The 12,608-nt window shown below is 52.2% G+C and overlaps 1 protein-coding gene across 1 annotated transcript in view; it reads left to right on the plus strand.

Moving 5' to 3' along the window:
* LOC146200149 (uncharacterized) overlaps nt 1-12,608 on the plus strand; it is a 95,438-nt gene that overhangs the window by 60,466 nt on the left and 22,364 nt on the right. Inside the window, exons 12-13 of the mRNA XM_084595382.1 lie at nt 1,442-1,646; nt 3,920-4,154. Of these exons, the coding sequence (XP_084451508.1) occupies nt 1,442-1,646; nt 3,920-4,154 (440 nt within the window). The remainder of the gene's footprint in view (nt 1-1,441; nt 1,647-3,919; nt 4,155-12,608) is intronic.

Genomic DNA, 12,608 nt, shown 5'->3' on the forward strand with positions numbered 1-12,608 from the left:
GAACCCTTGGTGCTTCTGATGGGATGGGTAAATCTCTGGCATCTGCACCTGAATGCATGCGACCATTACTTGCACTGACGTCTTTTGTTTACTTTGCACGGGAGTTGCAACAAATTTAATGCGCTGAAAAATTTGTCAGGGCTGACATGCTGCACAAGGGCAAAACAGTTATGCTAATCTAAACACATATACCGTATGTACTTGTGCAAGGGCGGCGCATTTTTAACGCGGTAGCGTTAAGGAGCTCGTGTCGCAGAACAGCCGGTGTCGTCGGCGTCGTTGGCAGTGAGCGATAAATCCCGGCATGCACTTCATAAATAAAAAGCAACTTCCAAGATGGGCTGGGTGGGAATCGAACCAGGGTCTCCGGAGTGTGAGACGGAGACGCTACCACTCAGCCACGAGTTCGATGCTTGAAAGCGGTACAAAAGCGCTTCTAGTGAATGCGGTGTTGCCTTAGAAACGTGCCGTAGAACGTTATACTGCGGTTTATATCGGTAATTACGAGCATGTTACTTAAGAAGTCGCAGTTACACGAGTAGCGAAGTACGTTTCCGCTACATTTCTTCTGCGCTCTGCGCACATGCAGAGCCATCTTGCGGCAAACACAGAAAAACCCCTCCTCGCAATGTGCGGCGCTGCCCCGACACGTGGCGCGCCACGTTTCGCCGTGCACCCTCACGGGTTGTAAAATCAAGCGTCTTTCTTTAGATCACTATCTTCGCTCACCCGCTTCTCCCCTTCGGGCCGCGCGGGTACCGGTGCGAGGATGCCCCAATACCCTTGCGTGTAATAAGTTTTCTCGACGAGGTGCAATAATGCTATCGCGTTCCACTCTTGAAGGCGAAGCTTAAGCGTCCTCCAAATTTTTTTTCCTCTGGAGCGGTATTTTTGTTAAAATCTTCTTAGAGCAACACAGCCCCAATTACACGTCTTTTTTTTATGTGGTGACACATATTTTTGTGGTGAATTACTGCAACTGCGACGAATTCTTCGAATATATAAAAGTGCGGTTGATCTGCACAATCGGTGCGAGTTAAACGACATGGAATAAAACAGGTTGCTAGCGGCTGCTTAATCACTGTATTACTATACTAACAATTGTTACATGGTCTTATGTTAAATTATCACTAAGGTCCAGCATTTGTGACGGCTTACCTGATGGTTTGGCGCGCCACATTACGCGTATGACTCGCGACTTTCAGCGTCGGAGGCGCTGTAAAAGCTTTGCAAAAATCAAATGTGTGTAAGTGTATTCATTTTCTAAGGGGAGGTTACTGTCTAGTGGTAAACTAATAACAAGGTAACACATTTGAGGATTAACACAATGCCAATCACCTTCGTTAAGGCTTCGACGCAGCGTCTCTTCTGCAGCTGTTGTTGTGGGAGTCTGTCAGCGGACAGGACATTGCATGTGCATGTCCCTGGTTGTCGCTTTCAGGAGAAGAAGCAGGAAGAGGTGTCTGGGCCTGAGGAGGAAGAAGAGGAGGAGGAAGAAGAAGAGGAAGACAGCCGGCACCACCTGCTGCTGAGCAAGCGGTCGTCACGCAAGCGCAAGGCCATCAGCTACCAGTTCAAGGAGTACGACGAGATGATCTTCCAGGCTGTGCAGCCAGACATTGTGGCCGCCGCGCAGAGTGCCAAGGGTGAGAGCACTTCCCGGTACTGCTGGTTCCACAGCCTTCCCCCAATCTATGTTTGCACGCTTGGTTCCTGGGACACGCGAGTGTATGCGTTAGGCTGAAAGGGCCCGGGAGGCTCTCGTATTGCACTCGCTGCAAGACAGAAGAGGAGAGACATTGCCTTGCTGCAACTACCAGCTTCATTTCTTGCATTGAGTTTGCCAGTTTGAAGGCATACAGAGGTTTGAGAAGTCAAATAAGAGTCCAGTATTTGTCGTCATTACTGTTGTGAATTTAAAACCTTTTGTCTATAAATCTTGTGAGTGAATGCAGTTAAACCCCAATCAGTGGCTCCAGTACTACATGCTTGCGATGTGAGCCAAAAGCTTCCTGCCAACCCCTATCAGCGGTTGTGCGCGCCATCTTGTTATAAACGGTGAAACCCTAAAAGCACGTTACGTGGAGGCCACGTAATGTGCTTTAGGGTTCTACGGATTTGTGCCGAAGAATCAAAGAAAAAAAAGGAAGGTGTCAGTCGTGCATGTCCTTCCGTTTGGCGCTGCCATCACGGTCCACAATGTATTTCTTGGCACTGCGCCAAGATGTTGCGCAACGCTATTATCAGGGTGTGTTTGTTTACCTTTTGACGTTAGCTCTTCTTTATTTTTTTGATAGAAGGGGGGGGGGGGGGGGGGGCAAATTTGGCAGTGTGCCAGTACTTGTTGTGCAAGCCTCGTTTTCAGTACGTTCGCTTTATCATGCCATGAGCGATTGGGACGGGCGCTGTCTACTTCCACTCAATTCACCTTTTTCACAAAGCTGCTGTGCGCATGTGTGCCTCTCCCCTGGTTGAAAACAAACCACCAACCTCAGCTGCGCATGCGCAGTTCTTGGCCTCCGTGATCGGTGCAGCCGTAGCCGATCTCGGAGGCCATGTGTAATTAATATATTAGTGACAGGCGTATGCGATAGATGGTGGTAGCTGTCAAGAACACACACCATCATTTTGCTGCGGCTGCATCTCCCAAGTGCATTTTCAAGCAGTAGCAGACGAATTTTTAACCATTCCTAGAGGGTGCCATATTTTGTGAAAAAGGCGGATTATTGGAGCGCGCGATAGCAGCTCCAGCTACTCATTTTGAAGCGAACGATGCTAAAAGTCGACGTCATGATAGCGGCTCACCACTTGCTCTCGTTGACTGCTGATGGGTAGACAGATGAACAACTCTCGCAAAAAAAAAAAAAAAAGAAAAAAAAAGCCTTTTCCAGCGTGATTTGTAGTGCCCATCCGAAGTCAGCCTTTTATGGGCGTCGGCTGGGTGGCTGGGACCGCACCGACAGTGCTTATCCGTATTTCAGAATTAACGGGGCTTGAATTAAACTTAGTTGCAAGTTTGGGAGGTTGCGCAGAAGAGAGAGCAGGTAGCTGGAGCCGCGGCCGCCAATCCCTACCCTTCGACGCCGCCGCGCTGGTCATGGCGCCATTTAGGCTTTATCCACTCTTCCATGCTTTTGCCTGGTTTCGTCTTTCTTGTCTTGCGTTGCGCTGAATACTCTGCAATTATGTCCGACAACCAACTAGCTTAGCAATTAAGTCGTCTTCTATCTCCGTTTTGGACGTGCGCAGCCTCTAACAGTGCCACTCTTTCTTTAATTTTTTTTTTTTCATTGTGCTTTTCTCCAAGCCGCCTAGACGCGGCGGCACGTAGTTGTAATTATCCGTAGCAGAACCGAGTCACGTTCGAATTGACGGGCTTTTTTGTACACACACGTCTATGTAGCTTGGCCGGACCTAGTAATGTAGTTCGAATTATCCGAAAATTCAAGTTACGGATTATTATTGAGGTTCGGAATAACCAGCTTTCACTGTAACATGATGGTGCTCGCAACCGCTGATAGGGGTTGCCAGGAAGTTTTTGGCTCACGTTGCAGGCATGTAGTACAAGAGGCATTGCCCCAATATAACGAAGTCATACTTTTTGTAAAAAACATTGTTATATTGCAAACCTTTGTTGCATCGAGGTTTTATCTTTCAGTGGAACAAACAATATCGTTTGTGGTTTGAAAATAACGGTGCACAAAAGACTAGGGATCAGAAGAAAGACAGACTCAGGACGAGCACTCGACCTATGTCTGTCTTTCTTTTGTTTCCTAGTCTTTTGTGCACCGTTCTTTTCCTGCCATAAACCTATACCAGCTCACCCAACTGAGTGTTCTAATATCATGCATCTCTGAAGCCTTCCCATTTCATTTTATTTTGTCTAGGCCTGTTCGTTGAGCTTTTGCCTGTGTTGCAGCGGCACGAGCTCCGGGAGTGAGTCGAGGCAAGGACATGTCCAACCTGTTGGGCCCAGATGACGAGGAGGAAGAAGAGGAGAAGGGAGATGAGGAAGAGGAGGAAGAAGAAGACCAGCAGGAGGCTCTGGATGAGGCCGGTGGGAAGAAGCGTAAGCGGTCCCGCAAGCTGACCAGCCTCGAATTCACCTCTGAGGAGGAAGGGGACGATGACACTGACGAGTACCAGGGCTCCAGGTGGGCGTTCTATGTGCATCCATTTGTAGCGCTGCTTTCTGAGATCTTGCAACAAGGCCACACATTTGTGCCCACACATTTGTGCCTTCGTGCGCCCATTGCACCAAGTCTTTCTACTTATTTTGAATTCTTGTGGATGGTCTTTTGGCCTCTTCCAGCGTATCTAGTTTGTCGTGATCGATGGGTTGCAGTTGCTGACTAACTTTTCAGACTAAGCAGGTGCGAAAAAAAGTGGTTCAAACAGTTGGTTGAAGCAGTCTATGAACATAGAAAAAATCAATTTCCTAAAATAAAATCTCTTTTCTGAGTTTAAATAAGCCTGAAGAATATTGTTGGTAATATCGGCCAGTACCGGTTTCGTGATTTGCTGATCTTGCTGCGAGCCATACCAGGAACAGACGAGCAACTTTGTATGCTAACATGCATGGTCTTCGCTGCTTGATTCGAGGGCGGCTTCCATTTCCAGGGTTACTGGCTGCATAGACTGAGATGGGAAGCATGAAAGAAGTTTACAGCTACAATCCACTGTGCCTTTGCTCCCTGTTGCACTGTAGGCAGCATTGTCTAAACGGAAACCGTCCCAACTGCTGTGTCATCAGTGCTGCAGTCGTACACTTATCTTTGGAAGCTGTGTTTCTTGCGCTGCACTCGCTTGGTGTGGCTATGGCTCGCAGGTCCTCATAAGCAACAGTGTGCACAACGAGCCGCAGAAGTTTCTGTGCTTGTCTGAGCCAATCCGTTCACCCTTCAATTCATGGCGCATTCCTTGGCTGCCATGATTCACTTCAACTTGTGGGCGATTCCTCTGCCCGGGGGATGCGCACGACAAATACACAGCGGGCCGTATAACAAACATCTTTAATCTCACAGGGGGTCGTCCAAGGCGGTGCGGGGTCGTTGTCCGGGAGGGCAGGGGGTTGTCTCCGTGGAGAAGCGCCAGGAGCGAAGAAGCAGGAACGGAGAGCAGGAGCGAAGAGAGAGCGAGACGGCGGCGCATGCCTTCCTTTATAGCCCCCTCGCGCGGGACCGGTTATCCTCGAACGAGCGGGGAGAGGGAAACAGGCACCGCGCAGGGAGCATTGGGAAGTGGCAGCTGGGCTCGGCCAGGGATACGCCGTGCTGGATGCACTGGGACGCCTTTGCAGCAGGTGTTTCCGCCCCGGGCACACCTGGCTTCCTGAGGCCCGTACTCCAGGCCTGGGCAGCGGGCTCCAATCCAGACTCGTTAAAGACGGCCAGCATGGCCGTGCTGGTCACAATGATGGGCCACAAACCACGACAAACTAGAGGGGTACCCCCTGTTTAAGTGGCCCCTCCTTGAACCCTGCGCTGGGTGCGGTTTCCCGCCCCAGTGACGGTGATTCATCTGGCTGCTGCAAAATCTCATCAGAATGCAATCTGAAAGAAGCAAAGACGTTAGAAAAAGTAGTGCACTAGCTTGGCCTTAGGTTACAGCGTCGGTTGCGAACCGGGTTGTTACCTGTACGTCTTACTTTGGAGGAGATCGCTGCATCGCTTTGAGCTTCCCCGCTTCGCAGTTATCATCCTTGCGAAGGTGGTAAGCGTTCAGGTCTGCAACATGCACCGGACCAGCGGTTTCACCGCTCGTCAACAACCGCTTCTGGTAGGTGAGTGGCGTAGCCCATGCCATAACTTCGAACGGTCCAACCCACTTGTGCGCTAGCGACGCGGCAAAACCACGCGTTGCGTTACTAAGCGTATGCGTTCTTTTCAGTACCAAGTCGCCCGTGTTGAAAACGATGTGACGACGACCTTTGTTGTACTGATCTGCTTGCTCCATGCGCGCGACATCGAGGTTTTCACGAGCCGCACGCTGCACTGCCTCAAGGCACTCGCGGAGCTTTGCCGCGTACTGCGTAAGCGGAGGGGGCGCGGGCCCCGCCGCGTCAAGTAGGGCGTTCTCTAGCGGAAAAGCGATCTCTTTCCCAAAATTCAAGTAAGCAGGTGTCATACTCACCGACCTGTTCACGGTGTTGTTCTAGTGGCGAAAGCCAGTTCGGACAGCCATGCGTTCCTATCTCTGTGCTGCTCGGTCGTCACGACCAGCATACTCTTAACATTTCGATTCACTCTCTCGGTTATGTTGCTCATAGCGTTGTAGGGACTCTTTTTCCTGTGGCGGATTTGAAGCACCCAACAGGAATCAACAAAGACTTTGCTTGTGAAATATGAAGCATTGTCTGTAATCAGGTCGCAAGGGAAACCGAAACGAGTGAATGTCTCCAACAGTTTCTCCCAAATCTGTTCTGACACAAGCTTCCTAAAGGGGAATACCTCAACCCACTTGGAATAGTGGTCCGTTATTACCAGGATATATTGGTGTCTGCGCGCGGAGTGAGGGAGGGGTCCCATGATATCGCACGCGACCACTTGCCACGGATAGTTGCTAACTACCGGCTTCATTATGCCAGCGGGTTTCCCCGCCCGAGGCTTAGCTACCTGGCAAACAGGACATGTACGGGCGTAACCCAGCACATCCTTTCTCATACCTGGCCAGGTCGCGACACGGCATAGCTTGTCATAAGTCTTACTGCCGCTGCCATGGCCTGCCAGCGCTGAGTCATGAAAGTACCGGAGAAATCGTTTCCGCAACTTCCTCGGGACCACGACTCGGAAGGGGGATGCAATCACCTCTTCCTCGTCAAGTTGGGGGATGTAGCGGAGCAGTATGCCATCATCGCCCAGCAGATACGCGTCGTACTTGCTCTCAGCGTTTCCGGTGCAAGCTACACTACTCGCAAGCTCTGTCAGCACCTGCTGGCATAAACCATTTGCTTTCTGGGCCTCATTTAGCTCTTCCCTACTGACCGCTACTCCCCAAGACAGATTTCTCTCTGCTTCGCTTCTTGGCAGTACGAGTAGTCGCCGCCACCAGCTGCTGCGCCTTCTCTTTCTCATAGCACAGCGCGGCAGCTATGTCCACCTCCTTTCTCTCTTTAACTACGCAGGGCGCGACTCTCGCGTCCGCCCTCCTCTCCACTAGCGGCGACGCTGCTTTCAGCAGTGCTGGTCTGCGCCTCTTCTGCGCTTCTGCCAGCCTTCAACGGTGCGCGCGATAAAGCATCGGCCACCTTATTCATGCTTCCGCGGCAGTACTCAATGGCGTACGCGTAACGTTGCAACGTCAGCGCCCATCTCGCGAGTCTGCCTGCGGGGTTTTTCAGCCTTTTTAACCACGAAAGTGCCTGGTGATCTGTCTGCACGGTGAAAACCGCTCCGTCTAGGTACATGTTGAACTTTGACAATGCGAACATTATCGCCAGGCATTCCTTTTCGGTCACGGAGTAATTCCGCTCCGCCGATGTGAGCGTGCGGCTAGCGAACGCGACGGCGCAGCTTGCCCTCGTGTTCCTGCAACAAAACCGCTCCTACACCGGCATCACTAGCATCTGTCTGAAAGACAAACGGCTTGTTCAAGTCGGGGAGGCGCAAACTAGCGGTGTTCGCTATCGCGCGAGCCAAGGCAACAAAAGCGTCGTTCTGTTCCTTGCCCAGACCCACTTCGAGCCTTTCCGCAACAGCTGGTTCAACAGCCTAGCGAGCTCTGAACAACTAGGGATGAATTGTCTGTAGAAGGCAACCATTCCCAAAAACCTCTGCAAGCTTTTCACTTTCGTCGGGCAGGGGTAGTTCAGAATTGCCTGCAGTTTGTCATCGTTCGGTCTCAAAGTGCCATCATCAACCACAAATCCCAAGAGGTTCACTCTCTTTGATGCCAACTGCACTTTCTTTAGGTTGATCGTTATACCCGCACGTCTCATTCTTTCAAGAACGGAATTCAGGTGAATGAGATGCTTTTCGAATGACTGAGAATATCACGACGTCGTCGAGGTACGCCATTGCGTAGTTGAACCTTGCATCGCCCAGCACGATGTCCATCAGTCACATGAACGTGCTCGGTGCATTAGACAAACCAAACGGGAGTCGAGTAAATTCGAAGAGCCTGTGGTGACAGGTGAATGCGGTTTTCTGAATGTCACCTTCCGCCACCTCAATCTGCAGGTACCCTCTGCTTGCATCCAGGACTGTGAAGAACCTTGCGTTTCCTAACGCGTACATCACAGCCTCGATCGACTGGAAAGGGTACGCAACCGTAGGCGTCAGTGAGTTGAGCTTTCAATAATCAACACACAGCCTGACCGAACCATCTTTCTTTGGTGCTAGAACCACTGGGGACGCCCAGGGACTTTGTGAGGGTCTCACTGCGCCGGTATCAATCATCTCGTCAAGGGCGCTGTCGAGAAACTGTCTCTTATGCGCGCTTAACGGTCGCGGGTTACATCTGAAAGGGCGCACATCACCCGTTTAGATCTCTTGCTGAAACAAGTCGGTGCTGCTTGGTTTCTCTCTGAAGCAATCGAAAACGGGAGTAAAGTTTCCACTAGCCTTCGGTGCTGACAACCGGTTCCTGAGAAGGACGCGATAATTGCTTCTAATGGGCTAGCATTCAGTGTCGCGGAGGAGCCGTCTGCCACACAAGCGTGGACGCTCGCCCGCTGGGCGACGATTTCCTGTTTGGGTGCGCTAACAATAGGAATGAGGGGGGTGAAGGGGCTGTAGCGATAGCCATTCTCCCCCATGTCAAGCACAATGCCTTCGCTCGAAAGAAAATCTCTTCCCAGAATAACTGGTATGGCTAAGCCGGGCAGATAGACGAAGCGATGTCTCCGCTTCCTGCTGTCAAAACGCAGGACCAGACGTACCGCCCCCTCCGCTTTTGCCGTCCCTGCTGCCAAGCTCAAAGGGGTTTCGGCTGGCCTGACACGGATGTTACATCTACGGCAGGCCTCGAACACATCATCACCGACCAGTGACAGAGTTGAGCCTGTGTCAACGAGTGCCGAGTAGCTTTGACCAGCTAACCGCACTACAGTAGAATCTCGATGATACGATTACGGCTGGTACGAATTTCGGGATGATACGAATTTTAAGAATGCTTTGAACGGACTACATTGTATAGAATACGTTAAGATTCGGGGTGATACGAAGAGTTTCTGAACCTGCCGCGGTTGATACGAACGTGCAAACCAGTCGTGCATGCGAGCGGGCCGGCGCGGCTGGCCTCAAGAGGGCAACATAACCAACGCGGCCGCCGCCAACTCCCCCCCCCCCTCCCCCCGCCGCGAATTATAGGAACGAACGTTCTACAAACGCACAAAGCCACCGAGCAGCTCAGCGCAAGAGCTCACAGGGGGAGAGGGTACCCACCGCAGCCGCTGCCTCTCCTCTCCAACGCCTCTCACCCCACTAGCCACCCTCCTCCCCCCTCCCTTTCGTAGCAAACCGACGAGCACTAGACAAGGACGGCCAAGGCGAAGCACGTGCCCAGTCGTGTACGTCACTCATTCGCTGGCAGCTCATTGGTCTATTGAAAAGTTGTCTCGCCGGCTGTTCCCAGGAGGACTGTGACGCTGGCTGCCGCTACAGTAGTTCTCCGGTTCTCCGTTCGCCGCTTCTTTCTGTCGTTCGCTGTGACGTGAACTGCCCAAACGTTAGAAAGACGCAAGCGTTCGCTGCTGCCGAAATGTCGCGGAAGCGTAAAGCCCTTTCTTTTAAGGAAAAGCTTGAAGTGCTGAAGAGGGTCGACGAAAAGAAGAAGAGTGTCGACTTAGCAAAAGAGCTAGGGTTGGCACCGTCAACACTCTGCACCATTGTTGGGTAGCGAGATGTCATCTTGAAGAATGTGCAGCACTTCGGTGCGAACGTGAAGCAGGCTAAAACAGCGACCCATGTCAAGCTGGAAGAGGTTCTGCTGACTTGGTTCCGCGAAGTGACAGCGGCCGGCGTCAACGTGGACAGCAAGGTGCTACGTGAAAAAGCCGACACCGTCGCGCTTTCGCTTGGACTTGAAAATTTCCAAGCGTCTGGGGGATGGCTGCACCGGTTTAAGGAGCGGCGCGGACTTGTCTGCCGGGTCGCCTCAGGTGAAGTCAAGAAAGTGGATCAGTCAGCTGTAGATGAGTGGCTGAACACGCTGCTGGCGCTGATTTCGGAGTACGCGCCACGTGACATATTTAATGCCGACGAGGCGGGCCTCTTTTTCAACCTTCAACTAGAAAGAAGTTTGTGCGTAAAAGGCCAGGCATGCCAGGGCGGCCAGAAAAGCAAGGAGAGAGTAACAGTACTCTTTTGCTGCAACTCGGATGGATCAGAGAAACTCCAGCTTACCGTCATCGGTAAGTCGAAGAAACCGAGGTGTTTCCGATCGGCGGAGCGTTTGCCTGTCTTTTACAAAGGCAACCGAAAGACGTGGATGACTGGAGATTTTTTCCGCGAGTTCTTGACAAGCCTTGATCAGAAAATGGCGTCAAGAAACCGGAAAAGTTTGCTTTTCGTGGACCAGTGCTCTGCCCACCCAAAGGAAATGACATTCAATAACGTGAAAGTCAGGTTCCTGCCGGCGAACACTACCAACCATCTTCAGCCACTGGACGCTGGGATAATTAGAAATGTGAAACATCATTTCAAAGGACTTCTAGTGAGGCGTCTGCTGGCAAAAATTGACCGTAAAGAAGCAAACTTGCGGATCAGTCTCTTAGATGCTTTGCACTTTCTAGCCATGTCGTGGGATAGTGTAACTTCAGACACAATCTCGAACTGTTTTAGAAAGTGCGGATTTGCCATCGGACTTGCTGCGGCTTCGGCAGGAGATTGTCAAGAGCCAGACGAAGACCTCACGATTGATGGCTGGGACAATATGGAAACTGAAGCTTCGGTTCGGGACTTCGTTACCGCGGACGACAATGTCGCGACCTGTGGGCTGAGGTCTATTGAAGACTTGGTCAATGAAGCGAATGATTGCGAAAGTGAGCCTGACAGCGATGGTGACGCTGATGACGAGTGTGATCAGCCACCGTCAAAGGCAGATACTCTTCACGCTTTGGACGTTCTGCGCCGCACCGTAAGTGTCAGCAGCGTGAGCGACGAAACCGCGGCACGGTTTTATGCCTTTCAGGCGGAGCTTGTCCGCGACATCAACAGCAAAAAAGTGCAGACGAGCATTACGGACTTTTTCGGCCGCAAGTAGTTCGCCATAATAAACTTTGGTTCATTTTCAGTTCATTCCCACGTGGATGTTGACTTGTTTTGAATCATACGAATTCGGGATGATACGAATATTTTGCGTGCTCCCTTGCAATTCGTATCATCGAGATTCTACTGTAGCATAAAAGGGCTCGAGCGCGACAACATTCCTTGCGCTCTACAGGCGAGGGGGACAAAAACCTGTGCGCCCCCGGTGACGCGGCGTGGGAGTACATGGCGACAGGCTGGTGTTACCAATTATGGCCGCCGCCGGCCTGCACTTTCCTGCATACGCCTTGCATACGCCATGTGGTACACTCTCGTACCACATGGCCCGGCTGGTTGCAATTCCAGCAAAGTCGATCGTTCACCTGCCGCGCGGTAGTGGGATGCCGCGTTCCACGAAGCGGTTGGGGATGTCTTTCCCCTCTCTCCGCGCCTATGCGGACGTTGCTGGCGAGCCCAGCTCGACGCCGCTGCTTGAACACGTACGGGTCAAGAGCGCGAAGAATAGCGGAGCCTTCCGCTGGCCTTTCCTGCCCATCCGTCATTACGTCTGCGCCTCTGGCGCGCAGCGCGGAGTCTTGGCCTCCGGCCCAGGCGCATCGCGGCTCTAACGATTCGGCTGGCCTGGGGGGTGGCTGGTAGCGCAATTCAGCGAGTAAATCCGCCTGTACTACCTTTGCTTCCTGTGCTAGGGCCTTGAGGTTTGCAAAACCACGTCCCTGCAAATATGGCTTGAAGCGTGGATGGCATTGCCTGATCACGCGTGCGACCTGTTCAAGATCGGTTGCCGTAGGATCTGCCCTTTTGTAGAGCTCCTGCATTGCGCGTGCATACTCGAGGAGGCTCTCCTCTGGGTGCTGTGTGCGCAACACTAGCTCCTCAAGCATCCGGCGCTCGTAATCGGGCGGCAAGAACTCGGTGCGGAAGCGATCTGTGAAGTCTGCCATCAACTGGAAGGCCGGCTGGCAGCGTTTCCATCGCGCTGCACTCTCAACAAGTGCCACGGGGATTACCTGCGCTAGCACCACGTCGTCTGGGGAACCCAGTGCTGTCTGATAATCCTCGAGTTCTTGCAAGAACTCGTGGACTGACTTCACGTCCGTGTAGCCGGAAAAGGAGGGAACCTCTACATTTATCCGCGGACACGAGACTGTCGCTGCAGCTGTGGCTTGGTTGGCGCTAGCCACCGAACCGAGCTGACGGGTGAACACCGACAACATTTCGTTCATCTGCCTCATCAGGGCGGCCGCATCAGTAACCTGCGCAGACTCTACCGCGTCCCTCACCTTACTTCCGGACGCACTGCCGTTCGAAACGGCAGCCCTATCTGGCACGTCTTTTCTCGGAGGCATTGCACTGAACAATTAAGGCCGGCCGGGAGCCGCAGAACTGCTGCACGCGCAC

Source organism: Amblyomma maculatum, chromosome 2, assembly GCF_055883805.1.
Source record: "Amblyomma maculatum isolate TAMU_Amacu chromosome 2, ASM5588380v1, whole genome shotgun sequence".
In the NCBI taxonomy this organism is placed as follows: Eukaryota; Metazoa; Arthropoda; class Arachnida; order Ixodida; family Ixodidae; genus Amblyomma; species Amblyomma maculatum.